The sequence below is a fragment of the Sorex araneus genome, chromosome X, assembly GCF_027595985.1.
Source record: "Sorex araneus isolate mSorAra2 chromosome X, mSorAra2.pri, whole genome shotgun sequence".
Classification (NCBI taxonomy): domain Eukaryota; kingdom Metazoa; phylum Chordata; class Mammalia; order Eulipotyphla; family Soricidae; genus Sorex; species Sorex araneus.
The window spans coordinates 23,793,275-23,808,232 of record NC_073313.1 but is presented as its reverse complement, the minus strand read 5'-3'; the positions used below and the strand labels follow the sequence as shown (position 1 = coordinate 23,808,232).

At 41.6% G+C, this 14,958-nt stretch overlaps 1 protein-coding gene across 1 annotated transcript in view; it reads left to right on the top strand.

Annotated features, from left to right (window-relative positions):
* LOC101536861 (acyl-coenzyme A thioesterase 9, mitochondrial) overlaps positions 1-12,164 on the top strand; it is a 32,269-nt gene extending 20,105 nt beyond the window's left edge. Inside the window, exons 9-17 of the mRNA XM_004612278.2 lie at positions 4,488-4,555; positions 5,073-5,184; positions 6,515-6,605; positions 6,781-6,866; positions 7,306-7,393; positions 8,021-8,171; positions 9,183-9,249; positions 11,561-11,613; positions 12,055-12,164. Coding sequence (XP_004612335.2) covers positions 4,488-4,555; positions 5,073-5,184; positions 6,515-6,605; positions 6,781-6,866; positions 7,306-7,393; positions 8,021-8,171; positions 9,183-9,249; positions 11,561-11,613; positions 12,055-12,164 — 826 coding nt within the window. The remainder of the gene's footprint in view (positions 1-4,487; positions 4,556-5,072; positions 5,185-6,514; positions 6,606-6,780; positions 6,867-7,305; positions 7,394-8,020; positions 8,172-9,182; positions 9,250-11,560; positions 11,614-12,054) is intronic.
* Positions 12,165-14,958: the final 2,794 nt, after the last annotated feature.

The following is a 14,958-nucleotide window of genomic DNA, read 5'->3' as shown; positions in this document are numbered from 1 at the left end:
TGGTTTCACACATATAAAGTTTCAACACCAAACCCTTCATTGGTGTCCACTTCCTTCTACCAGTTTTACCCTGCCCTCCCTGACCTCCTTTTCCCTACTACCTACTGGCCTGCCTCTATGAAAGGCACCTTTTAAAAATATAGCTTTTGGCACTGTGGTTTACAGTATTGTTCTAATAGGGTTTTATATATCACTCTTTGCTACCTTTTAGCTCCTACTTCTCTTCCCGTTGAGCACTGCCCTCCCTGGCCTGTTCCCCCAACACCCCCACCAAGTAGCATACTGAAGACCAGTTCTCATGTTCTTTGTTTCAAGTTGATCCAAATTATATCCCCACTGCTTCCTTCCTTCATTTCCTTGACCCATTGAAAGACCAGATAGATGGTTCCCTACAGTGTCCTACTTTCTAGGCCTCCTTGTTACCTAGCAGTGATATTTTTAACACAATTCTCTGGCCATATAATTTTCTGAAGCTGAAGTTTGAGCTGCAACCCTGATTACATTCAAGTTCAAACTTTTAGACAAGAGTACACATGATGATACTATGTATGTGTCTCGTATTGTATTCAGTGTTACATGATATTGGGGGGTATAAATGTTTCCCAGAATGATGTTTGGATTCGAGTGACCACATCAGTGTCCTTTTGTTAAGTGCCATTTACCCTCTCAGAATCAATGATAGTCTGTGGTGCATGGTTTGGTTCAGAGAATGACACTTTGAGAACAGCTAGTGTCTCCCAGTCTTTCTCCAGTACTTGTCATTTCAATCCTGATAATTGTTCTTTTTGGGGAATATAAAAATTTTTCCCAAATTATGTCATTTAAAACAGACAAAATCCTGACATCCCATCCATGTTAATTTGCAGCTCTGTAAAGAAACACTTCCCCTTGTCAGCTAGACCCATTTTATTTGTTAAAGTCAGAATCAGGGGCCAGAGTGTTAGTATAGTGGGCAGGGCACTTGCCTTGGGCTCGGTTGACCTGAATTCCACCCCTGGCACCATGTATTGTCCTCCAAGCACCTCCAGAAAGAACCCCTGAGTTCAGAGGCAGGAGTAAGCCCTGGGCACTGCTGAGCATGACCCCCAAACAACAACAACAACGACAAACGTATGTCAGAATCAGGGACCAGGGGGTAGTACAGATTAGGGTGCATGCAAGCACCCGGATCTGGTGAATCCCCAGACGCTTCCAGGATGCTCAAACCCTGCAGAGCCTGAATACCACTGTATCCTCAGCCCTAACATTAACTGTGCAGTCCAGTTGGCCAAGATTCAACAGGGGTGGCCACCAGTTGTCCTGAGCACCGCTTGGGATGCCCTCATAGTGCCCCTTCAGTCCTGCCAATGTAAGTCAGCATCGATGTTTGATTTTTGCCCTTTACTTAGACATTTTAGGTGATGAGTTTATTAATTAGTGATGGGATGGTTTTTCTGTTTCTTTCGCTTTTTAAAAAAAGCTGTGAACTTGTGAATTGTAATATGGGAAGTGCACCTAGTGTATGTAGCCATTATTCTTCTGCATGCTTCAAGTTTGCCATCTTTGGTCCAAGGTGCTGCTTTAAGCCGGCTCCTGTGATAAGCTCTTTTGACATTTCTTCTCTCTCCGCTGCAGCAAGATATCTGGGGCCCCTCATATAGGGTTCCAGCTTAGGCCTGGAATCAACCATTTCCCCAAGAGATCATTGTAGTGGTGTTTAGAGATATTTAGTAGAGACCCAAATCTGAGTATTGCAACTGTACATTGTTCCTTGTCATAAATTCTTGGCGTTCCATGAACAGAACTAGGATGTATGCTAAGGAAACCGACAACCTCCCATGAGTTTGTATCTTGAGCTCCCAGTCAGATTTGAAGCGGGCTGACTTTACATCCTTTAATTTTATGTTTTATCATTTTCTTCTTAGTTTGAAATCTTGGTCCTTAATCGAAGTCACACACAGGACTTTCAAACTGAAAGGAACAAGTTGTGTGTGGGTGTGGGGGGAGACCGGTACAGCTTTGCTGTTGGTCCAGGCAGAGTCTCGGGCCTATGGGAAGCCTGCTTTGTATTAGAAACTTAGGCAGGCAGCCGGCAGCGAGGTCTCTTGTGCTGCATGGAAGGTGACGTGAACAATTCAGCTAAGACTAGAGAACCCTTTGGTAATTCTGATCTAAGGGAAGAATCCACCCATCTGCTCCGTCTCCAGCAGCCCTCACTCATCTACTGCCCTTAGCAGCTGGCCTGGGACTCTGTGCCTGGTACTATGGGCATTACTTAAAGTTTCTTCCCCAGCTGACACATTTTGGTTTTCCAAGCTACTATTTTCTATTCCGTGTTTTCAGTGCTGTTTCTTCATAACTTAGGATTCTGCCACAATGATCCATTTTACTTTTTCCTTTTGAAAAATTGTTGCCTGCAGAAAGTGGGAAGACTAATTTACTAAACAGTCATACACCCTTCAGCCAATTTGAGTAGTCGACATTTGCCTTACTCTCTCATCTTTCATCAATACACATGTATGCACATTTCTGTCATCAGTGGTTAACTAAGTAGCTCCTCAGAATAAGGTAGTTCTCCTGAACAACCTTGGTGTCTTTGATAAATTGAAGAAATTCAATAGCGAATCATTTACATTTTGTAACATATCTCAACATAGGCTATCTGCCATATTAGATTGCCTATAGAGCATCTTTCCTGGATCCAGTGTCTAAGCAAGGATTACAAATTGACAGTCATGTTCCTTTCAAATAGTTCCCCTGGTAAGGATGTGTTCTGGCCATAGGGCACATGCCTCTAATGCCAAAGGTGGAGGATTGTCTCCTGCCATGACACTATAAAAACTAAAGAAACGGTGTCAGGTGATGCTCAAATGTCTGGAGACCTGCTTTGATGGATGAGTCCCAGTTTTATTCCCTGACACTACATGATCCCCTGAGCATAGTTGCAGGACTCGTGCATAAAAAAAAGTTATTATTTTGTGGCTTTAAGCGAACTTTTTCATTGTTGTTCTCCATCTGGCTGTGCTGTGGGCTGCTCCCAGATCACTGTTGTTGGGGACAGTTCTCAGGGTGCTCAGATTCAAACTGGGTCTTCTGTATGCAAGCATGCTCTACAGTCCTTTGAGGCATCTCCCTGGCCTAAAATGCTTGACTTTTTTTTTAAAGCATCCAGTCAGATTGTATTTTAGACTGTTCTACGACCTATTTTGAATGTTTCCTCATGAAGAGAACTCGTGTGAAATATTTGGGAAACTGGCTGTTTGTGTGAACTTTTTAGTGTCTATATATCTATTTATCTATCTAACTTTATAGTGTAGTTTATTGTTGGATAACATTGGTTTGTCCTTGCTTCTCCTGCAGGGAGCTGAGGTTTATTGAGTTGCACCCATCACAATGTTCCCAAGGCAGACCCAATTCCATCAAGCACTCCTAATCCTATATAGCTTTTCTCTTTTCTTTATGTCCTTTGCATGGTTTAGCAAAAAGGTTTGTATAGACACAGGAAGACAGTTAATGCTATGCTTTTATAACATGGGAGTTAATTGACTCCGAATAATGTTTACTCGTCCATCCATCATATTTACTTGACTTAAGCCTCAGTTGACCTTGGTTCCTAATACCCCCAAATGGAGGTCCGAGTGAGGAACTTGGATGGACCGAGGGCAAGCTGTGAGCTACCCTGGCATTGAAAAGGTACAGGCTAAGAGCCATAGAGGTATAATAAGTTAAGAACACGGTCATGGAGTAAACTCTGTCATGACCCAAAATAAAGTAACTGAATAAGGACTCTGCTGGGGTTAGGAAAGACCGACCTGCCTGAGGACTGTATTCTGGGACACATTGTGAGATGTCCCCAGGAAGAGCCACCCTCTAAGCTTAATATATCTTGTTGTTTTCATACAAAATGACTAGAAATATTAGTAAGAAGTAAATTTAATATGATTGTTTAAATGGAAAGGATTGTTTAAATGCTAAGGAAAGGAGAAAGAAATACATCCTTAAATGGAATCTGGACCTTAAGTGAATCTCCTAGTAATCTAGACTGCTGAACTGTTAGGTGAGATTTTGTCCCTGAGTTAATTTCCTAGAAGAACTTCCCCTGAAGGAAGGGCTTTACATCTGTTTATTGTTATGGTAATGTTCAACCACACACCTATGTATATCCCTACCCTTCATGATTTCTATATAACTAGCAACTAATGCTGTGAGAGAAAAACATAAATGGTTCACTAATTACCAACCAGCATGTGGCCCCATTTGTTTGTTCATTGGCCGCTGTCAGCCAGCTGGGCCACTGAATGCACCCACATTTGAACTCAGTTTATAGCCAGAATTTCTCTGAATTGCTTCAAAGATTTTGGGTGGAACACTTAGTAAGAGTTACCCAAAATGAAAAGCAAAGATTATAAACTGGTAATTAGTTGTTCATCATTAATTTTATTAGTTAATATCATTAGATAATCTGTTAAATAATTTGATATTAACTTCTTTTCTTTTCTTCCTTTTAGGCCGGCATTTGTACATCCACTCATCATTCAAACTCCAGAGGAAGAAGAGCTCTTTCGACAAGGCGAATGTATATTAATTTATTTATAATGAAATCCAATTTTAAAAGCAGAATTAATTGTAACTCAGGAGGTTTTTAAAGTTATGTATGGAATTCTCCTCAGCTTTTAGTGTCTTACTCATGATGAGATTTGTTGAAATTGAAAACAGGTTTTGTTACATATTCTAATGTTGTATTGCTCAGATAATACTTATTTTTAAGTAATTTTTCTCATTTGTAATTAAGTGGGAACTGCATCTTACTGAATGAGCTACTGGTTTGGTCTCTAGATCAAGATAATAAAGATCTGGAGATCTCACTTGAGACTGTGTAATTTTCATCTGGAAGCTAAGAATCACTGGACATTTTAGGTAGACTCCATATCCTCGTGTGGGATAGCTTGCGGTGGGAATATATACCTTCCAGGAAGTTTTAGAAATCTTGAAATACTGCATCTTTAGGGATCCAAGACACCCCAGTCAGGAAAGTCCTGACCCTGGTGCTGTAGTAAGTTCTCATGATTATAGTTGCTTCTTCCGTTTTGCAGTGAACAAGGGGAAAAGGATTGCCTTTACCTCTGCATCATTACTGAAAATGGCTCCCAGTGCAGAGGAGAGGATAACTGTGCATGAGCTGTTTCTTAGCACACTGAATCCGAAGTAAGTGAGGGTGGTGATATTCTAGACTGGGGAAGTGTGTAAAACCTAGCGATTGCAAGAGCATTTTTGCCTGAATGTATTGTGAACTGTTAAAAATATTGCACATTTTGGGGCTGGAGCGATAGGACAGCAGGTAGGGTGTTTGCCTTGCAAGTGGCTGACCCGGGTTTGAATCCCAGCATCCCATATGGTCACCTGAGCACCGCCAGGAGTAATTCCTGAGTGTAGAACCAGGAGTAACCCCTGTGCATCCCTGGGTGTGACCCAAAAAAAGCAAAAAAAAAATCGCACATTTTATTTATCTATTTATTTATTTATTTTTTAAATTGAATCACCATGAGAACAGTTGCAAAGCTTTCTAGTCTAAGTCTTGGTCATACAATGATCAAACACCCATCCCCTCAACAGTGCACACCCTCCACCACCAAGAACCCCAGTATATCCCCACCCCACCCCTCTCCCCACCTATGTGGCAGATGATTTCTACCTTACTCTCTCTCCGCTTTGATCACATTCAATATTTCAACAAAAGATCCACCATTATTATTTGGAATTTTCCCCCACATTCAGACTTGCCGAAAAGGCATCATTAGATAATTTGTTTTCTATTGCTGATATGAAGAGCATTTTGGATTTCTGATATTTTAGTAATAAGACTGGAGGGATTTCTGCCAAATGCCACTGGGTTCCGAGATTGGTTTGTGTGCCTCTGGGATCATGGCCTTAAAGGAGCCAGGAGCCGTTCATGGGCGGCAACTTGGGGCCTCATTGGGGCAGGGAGAGGGGCCGTTTCCACCTCCCATCCTATGAGGCCCCTCGTGTCACATCACTGCAGTCTCATACCTGGCTGTCCAATAGGCTCTGAAAAGGTGGCAGCTACTGCGCCACCGGGGAGAAAAGGCAGAAGGGGTAAACACCTTTCCCCACCCAGGATTGCACGGCGCCATAGTTTAATGCTCAGTCTGGATGCATTTCTGCCAGAAGCCGCTGGGTTCCGAGGTTGGTCTGTGTTCCTCTGGGATCATGGCCCTTCAGGAGGCAGGAGCTGTTCGTGGGTGGCAATAGGGCGGGGAGAGGAATAGTGCACATTTTAGCATGAAAATTTATTTTTTTTTGCTTGTGTTTGGGGCCACACCTGGCAGTGCTCAGGGCATAGTCCTGGCTGTATGCTCTGGGGTCAGTCCCAGTGGTGTCCAGGGGACCATCTGAAGTACTGGGGATCGAACCCAGATTGGCAATGAGCAAGGGACACACCCTATCTGGTGTACTATCCTCTCTATTGCCTGAAAACTATTAATTTAACATGGTTTACAAAAATCTACACTTGCAGGACCATCAATTTTCAAAGTCGAGTTTTGCCCCCTAATGCAGTATGGATGGAGGACTCAAAACTGAAGAGCCTGGAAATCTGTCACCCTCAGGTACGGTACTTTCGTGAACAAGCTATTAAACAAGGCTAGCTTGCATTTGTGATAGTCATCAAAGATTCGACCCCTGTTGAATTTGACCTGTCCTGTGTGGCATTACTACTTTCTTTGTTCTATATGGGAGGCTTCCTAATTTCTATTTAGTAGGAATTATTTTCTTGTTCAATAGGAGCGGAACATTTTCAATCGTATCTTTGGTGGTTTTCTTATGAGGAAAGCGTATGAACTCGGATGGGCTACTGCATGTCAATTCTGGTGAGTTAGACTTAAGGTAGTCTGAGAAGCAGTTTTTTATTATCACATTGAATTGTAACATTTTACATCAATCTGGACATTAGGAAAAATGCCATTTAAAAAGGAATAAGATTCTTATACCAGCTGGACTTGAACTTCATTTTAGAAACCTCTTACCCTGCCTTTGTAAGTTATTACCTTAAAGACTGTTGCTCTGACCTTGTAAGTTAGTCCATTAAAGAACTACTGGGAAAACCAAGTGAGGATATACAGAATGAAAAAGATACAGTGAAGTTGGCACTGACTGGTCAGAGTGACTTCTCATACCATTTCCTGCTGGTATGGCTATTTCCCCTATATTTAGGTTTATTCTTGGGTCACATGAATTTGACTTTTGTCAGTTTTTATCAGAACTAGAGATGATGTGAATTTTTCAACTCCATTTTGTGTTTCCCACTAGTGGTTCTCAGCCATTTATAGTAGCTGTGGATGATATCATGTTTCAGAAGCCTGTTGAAGTTGGATCATTGTTGTTTCTTTCGTCTCAGGTAGGTGTGTGATGAGAGATGGGATTAAATTTTTTAATCATTTGGGACAGGAGCAATGTTTACATGTTTGAAAACCTATTTCTCTCTCTCTCCTTCTCTCTCTCTTTCTCTCTCTCTATGTGTTTGTGTATCTCTTTCTCTTCCTCTTTTTTTGTGTTTGGGTCACACCTGGCAATGCTCAGGGGTTACTCCTGGCTTTGTATTCAGAAATCACTACTGGTACTGCTCACGAGACCATATGAGATCCTGGGAATTGAACCTGGGTGGGTTGAGTGCAAGAAAGCTTTTTTGTTGTTTTTTTGTTTTTTTTTTTTTGGGTCACACCCGGCAATGCACAGGAGTTACTCCTGGTGCATGCACTCAGGAATTACTACTGGCGGTGCTCAGGGGACCATATGGGATGCTGGGGATTGAACCCGGGTTAGCTGCGTGCAAGGCAAATGCCCTACCCACTGTGCTGTTGCTCCAGCCCCAAGACAAGCTTCCTGCTCACTGTTCTGTCTCTCCGACCAAACCATCCTTTCTCTTATATATGTTTCATTCTTCCTAATGTGATTGATTAACTACCCTATGTATGTGCTTCCTTCTTAATGTGATTGATTAACTACCCTGTCCGTGATCTCTTAGGTTTGCTTTACTCAAGGCAATTACATTCAAGTCAGAATTCACAGTGAAGTGGCTTCTTATGACAATCAAGAACATATGACCACCAATATTTTTCATTTCACATACATGTCAGAGAAAGAGGTGCCCTTGGTCTTTCCCAGAACGTATGGAGGTAAGTTGCAGTGACACCCGATCCCCAATGAAGGGAAGAATTCTAAAGAAAGTTTGTCCCAGAAACTGCTTGCAGAAACTCTACTAGTCTATCAACTAAGCCAGAGCCCCACGCCTGCCGATGACGGGAAATAACCATCCTTTTCGTTTTTTTTTTCCCTTGTCAGGCAGCGTGGCGATTACCAAACAGGCGTGAACTCGGTGGCGCGGGGCAAGGGGGAAAAAGAAAAGTTATGTAACAAACAGCGGGACTTAATATCTCTATATTCTTAGCAGTGGAGAACTATCAAATGCCTCCTTGGCAATAGGACTGCTTTCCTTTCTTGGGGGAAACCCCAACAATGGTAGTGAGTTGTGTGTTGAAACATGGAATGTAATCGAGATAAGGCATAAACGAAGTGGAACTTATCATGTACAAGGGTGGGGACTGGGGAGGTGGGAGGGGGTGGCAGGTATACTGGGGGGGTTGGTGATGGGAGATGGGCACTGGTGAAGGGAAGGGTGTTTGAGAATTGTATAACCGACATAATCCTGAGAACTATGTAACCCTCCACATGGTGATTCAATAAAATTATTAAAAAAAAAAATAAAGAAAGTTTGTCTCCCTTTGAGTTGTTGTGGAAATTCCCGATACCTGTCAGTACAATAGTATGTTTAGGAGATTATTGCTTTTGACATTTTTCAGCTCTGTAGGAAATGATGCCTTCAGCCCTCAGGCAGCTGCTGCACTATCCACCTGGCCGTTGTCTGAGGTGGGTGCCAGCTACGGGCAGCCATTGCAGCCAGTGCTAATCCACTGGAAACTGAGATTAGTATTCCAGAGCGAGGCATGGGACTCAGGGTTTGCTCCCCTGGACACTTTGCACACCCCTGGCCCAGCCGTGCACACATACTCCCAGCTTTGCATGCTCATTGCTGCCCCGGTGTTACTCAATAGTCTTCTGCTTGTCAGGGTGATGTTTTTTTCCTAAGGCCTGAGAGTTTCTCCATGGTTTTCTCTCTTCTTTTTCAGAGTCCATGTTGTATGTGGATGGGCAGCGCCATTTCAACTCCATGACTCGGCTTGTGAACTTAGAAAAGTTCACAACTTAAGAGAACTCTTTCCCTTGAAGACCAGCGCTCCACAGTAATATGATGTTAATGAGAATCAAATGAAGTGTATTCTCTTTAGGGTTTATTGCTTTCCTAAATAGAGAAGAATGAATGCAGCTTTTAGAAAACCACATTAAGAGAGTAACTGAATGGAGCAGAGGGATTAAGAGTTAACTGAGTAATAAATTCTTTCATGAAATATAATTGTGATATCACTATGTTGCGCCCAGTCTGCTAAAGAATTTAGGTTAAATTCTATGTTTTTCAGGATTATACACATGATATTCTCACACAAATTAAGACTCATTGTAGAACGTTTGCTGCCAGGGTTTTAGGATGACAGTTGTGTGTGTGTGTGTGTTTTCGTCTGTATGAGCAGCGTACTGAGAATCAAACTCTGTGCTCACACCTGCCCATCATGCACACTTGAGATACACATACAAGTAGCCTTAGAAATCATAAAATTCCTTTAAATTATAGTACAGATAACATTGTTGCTTTCCTGTTTATGGTTTTTGATATACACAGTTACTATAACTTCAAAACCAAAGTGACCAAGACACCTTTTAAGGGTGTTTTGCAAGCGTGACTTTTTTTTTTTTCAATTTTTTTTTGTTTTTGCTTTTTGGGTCACACCTGGCGATGCACAGGGGTTACTCCTGGCTCTGCACTCAGGAATTACCCCTGGCCGTGCTCAGGGGACCATATGGGATGCTGGGATTTGAACCCGGGTTGGCCGCGTGCAAGGCAAATGCCCTACCCGCTGTGCTATCTCTCCAGCCCCTTTTTTTCAATTTGAAAAAATTTTTATTTTATTGAATCACCGTGAAAAAAGTTACAAAGCTTTCAGGTTTAAGTCTCAGTCATATAATGATCAAACCCCCATCCCTTCAGCAGTGCACATGTTCCACCACCAAGAACCCCGATACACGTCCCCCCGAGTGGCAAAAGATCTTCACTTTACTCTCTCTATACTTTGAGTACATTCAATATTTCAACAGAGAACTCACTATTATTATTTATAATTTTGCCCAACAATCAAACCTGCTGAAAAGTTATCATTTGATAATTTGTTTTCCATTGCTGAGAGTGAAGAATATATGAGCTTGCGTGTCCGCAGTAGCGGCCTCTCGGTTTTGTATTTCTGGTATTTTAGTAATTAAGTCCAGAGAGATTTCTGCCAGTAGTCACCGAAAGACAAGGCCAAGAGAGTAAAACCTTTCCCCTCCCCGGGAGGCCTGGGGGTTTTAGCTCAGTTCACAGTCTAGATGCATTTCTGTAAGAAGCTGCTGGGTGCCAAAAGTGATTAGTAGCCCTCCAGGATCATAGTCTTTAAGGAGCAGAGGAGCTGTTTCGTGTGTGGGGCCACTCCGGTTCTTGTCTGGGTGGGCTTAGTGTCAATTTTTTTTGTTTTTGTTTTAAAATTTTTTTATTGAATCGCAAGCGTGACTTTTTAAAAATGCTTGGCCGCACTAGCAGTGTTCAGGGATTATTCCTACCTTGGCACTCAAGGAACACTCCAGATGGGGCTTGGGACACCATATATGTTGCCAGGTATTGAACTTAGGTTGGCCACATGCAAGACAAGCACTCTACACACTGTACTATTGCTATATCCTGTTTGCTTTTTTAAATGAAATTCTCCTGTTATCTAAAAATCTTATCTACCAGTCACTTTTTTTGTTTATACTATTTTTGTCTCCCTCTTTTCATGTGTTTTATTTTGTTACTGTCATTGATAGGTTTGGGTGAAGGAGTTAAACAAAAAATATGGCATCATAAGAGTCATAGCAAGAAGGGTTCAGAGCTTTAGATCGGAAGATCCCAGGATTATCTGTTTGTTCATTCTTCTCTAAAAACATTTTTACTAAAGTGTCATTGTATGTTTCATTGTACATTGACCAGACAGCTTGTCAGCATACTCCACTAGGGGCCTTACAAGATATATCTGATGCAAACACAAAACAGTATAAATAGCAGCTACTTATGTCTATAGTCCATGTACTATGTGCTATGTAGCACTGCCCCAATCTCATTACATGTGCTAACTCATTTACTTCTTCCGCCAGTGGTATGAGGTTGGTCTGTAACCACCTCTTGACTTAGATTCTTCAGGAAACTGAAGCATGGAGAGCTTAAGTTCCCACAGTAAGTCATGGTGGGATTCAGACCCAGGCAGTGTGGGTCTTGCAGCCTCCTTTCTCTTTGTGTGCTTGTTTCTGTAATCCACACCCGGTGGTGGACTGGGACACTGTTTTTGGCTCTATGGTCAGAAGTGCCCCTGGCAGTGCTCGGGAGATCATATATGGTACAGAGATTTCAACAGGGTCAGCTGCAAGGCCTCATGCAAGGTAAGTTTTTAAAACCTCTATTATTTCTCTCTTTCTTTCCTCCCTTCTTCCTTCCTTCCCTCACTCCCCCTGACACCTCATATTCTTGTCACTACACTGTGCTGCTTCTGGGAATATAGTCAAGTAGTTCATACCCAGTTCCTGCATCAGCGAGGACCCCAAAGAAAGGTATTCCTGTGAGTCTGTAGCCATGACGCAGTTCCTTCCTTGTCGGGCCTGGAAGTTGATCGACTGCAGAGGGGACAAAACCCAGGCCATACAGAAGGAAAATGCCACTTCAGGCAAGGTGCTGCCAGGGAGGACGCAGTCTTTCTCTGTGGGGTCTAGCTCAGTCGTTTCAGAACGTTCTAGGTTTCTTTTCAACAATTAATCTCAGTTGAGAGTGTATTGAAACTCAATCAACATTGACACCTGTGGCACAAAACTGTACTGAAAGTGCAGTCAACATCGACATGAGAGACAAACAGGTGTATGGCACAAATAATCATGAGAACAAAGCCAACGCCTGGTGTGCAATTCCAGTTGGAAATCCAGCCCTTACTGCACTGTAGTGGCTTGCTGGTTACTAACTTTGTCTCTTTATGCTGTGTTGCCATTCGGAGCCTCACCTGGCCCCTTGCTACAATATTTTGCATTTATCTTTCCTAAAGATAAGAAAGTGTGGTTTCCCAGTATCTAATGGAAGGGACGATCCTGGGAAGTTGTGGACCTGCATTCAGTGGAGTTTGGTTAAAAATAAAATTTGTCAACTGCGTTTGTCTGAATTGTACTGAGATTAAGCTTTATAAATTTAGTTATTGCTCTTTTAGTTCTGGAGTGATAGCACAGTGGGTAGGGTGTTGGCTTTGCATGTAGCCGACCCTGGGTTCGATTCCTCTATCCTTCTCTGAGAGCCTGGCAAGCTACCAAGAGTATCTCGCCCGCGTGGCAGAGCCTGGTAAGCTACCTATGGTATATTCGATATGCCAAAAACAGTAACAACAAGTCTCACAATGGAGATGTTACTGGTGCCTGCTCGAACAAATTGATGAACAGCGGGATGGCAGTGCTATACAGTGCTTTTAGTTCAATAACTTGTTTAATTTTCAATATTGGAATCAACACAATCTATTCTAAAGGTTTTGCATTGTAATAAATGGAAGCTTGGTATTTATTATTATTGTTCATTTTCTCATTTCTTTATAGGTGTTAGAAAACCCAGCCTGTGAGATTGAAGGCATCCATTCTACTACTGAACTACTTTTTCAAGTTGGAACTGGAAACTTTTACAAGGGATACTGAGAAGGTGAGATGACACGAATCTGAAGGAGATATATAGCACATTATAGATATTTAATATTCTGTTCCTCATCATTTTAAAAAATGTATTATTGAATCACCGTGAGGTAGTTACAAGCTTTCATGTTTGGGTTCCAATTTCACAATGAAATTGAAAACTTTTATATAATACCAGTACTGCTAAGCGTATATCATGAAATTTTCCTGTATGGCCTGAATGTTTTTTTTTTTCTGATGAGAAATCCATCCTAGATACCCCAGTTTTATTACAAGCATGTATTACCAAGTCTTTAGTTTTGCCCTTGGTAGCCATTCAACGAGAAACATGAAAAATGGTGCCTTTATATTGGTTTGTTTAGTGGAGCTCATTTTCTCCATGTGATTTATTCTGAATTGTTGTGTACATATGTGATGCTATGGATCTTTTTCATTTCTCTTTTATTTTTATTGATTGAGATTTTGTGATGTACAATACTATTAATGATGATTTCCTGTACACATTAATCTAACACCACACCCACCACCATTGTACTTCCCTCTCTCCCACCCTCCCTTACTCAAGGTTCCCAACACTGCTTCTTTTCAGTCCCTCCCCCACAGACTCAGTTTTGTGTATCAGTTCTCCTGTGGTGTTGCCTTTGGCTTTCTGTTGCTACTTTGCTGTGTATCTTTAGGTCCAACATACAAGAGAGATAATTCTGAATCTGTTCCTTTCCTTCTTACTGACTTCATTCAGCATAAATATCCTCTAGTTTCATACATGTCACAGAAAATTGGATGATTTTGGTTTCTTTTTTTTGTGAATGGTGTGATTTCGTCTTTTTATGTTTTTTTTCTGCATATGGCTATCCAGTTTTTCCAACACCATTTGTTGAATAGATTTTCTTCGGTCAACTTAATATACTTAACTTCCTAGTTGTTATTTTTCTTTTGGGGTAACACCCTGCAATTCTCAGGGGTTAGTCCTGGATCAGCACTATGAAATTACTCCTGATGGGTCTTAGGGGACCATCTGGGGTTCTGGGAATTGTACCCAGGTCTGCAGTGTGTAAACCAAGGACCTCACCTGCTGTATTATCTCTCTGGCTCCTACTTAGCTCCTTTGTCATAGATTAACTGTCCAGAAATCTGGGGATTTCAGTCAGGAATCACAATTCTGTTCCATTGGTCAAAAAGTCTATCTTTAGTCTGGTACCATGCAATTTTGATTTTTATAGCTTTGTAGTATATTTCAATGTTGGGAAATGAAATGCCTCCCATTTTCTTTTCTTCATTATTAGGACTGCTTTGGTTGTTTTTGGACTTTCATGGTTCCATATAAAGTTTTGTAGAGTTTGTTCCAATTCTTTGAAAAAAGTCATTGGCATTTTGAAATAACGCATATTGCATTGAATTTACAATACTTTGGGTAGGATGGTTATGCTGTTCAATGCTGATTCTTCCAATCCATTAACAGGGAATATTTTTCCATTTTCTGGTATCATCTTCTATTTTTCTTAGATGTGATTTATAGGTTTCACTGTGTAAGTCTGTCACCTCCCTTGTTAAGTTGATTCCTAGGTATTTGAAGTTTGGGAACACTAGTTTGAAAGCAATTGGCTTTTAAATTTCATTTCCTTGTAGTTAACTATTTGCATTTGGGAATGCTCAGAATTTTTGTGTATTTACTTTGTAACCTACTGTACTGTATTGGCTTACTATTTATAAAAAGTTTTTGGTGGAGAGCCAGAGCTATCCCTGTACAGTGGATAGGGCACTTAGCTTGCACACGGCCAACCTAGTGTGATCCCTGACAACACATATGATCACCCAAGCCTTTCCAGGAATGACCTTGAGCTCGGAGTCAGGAGTAGGCCTCAGGCACCATTGGGTGTGCCCCCAAAACCAAGTGTTGCTGTGGTGAGAACTTCTGAAAATGAGTAGTGGTGGTGGCAGTGGACAATCTTGCCTTGTGTCTGATCTCAGGGGAAAGGCTTTCAGTGTTTCACCTTTCAGCATGATATTGGCTGTGGGTTTGTTGTGGATGGCTATTACTATCTTGAGGTATGTCCCTTCTATTCTTATGTT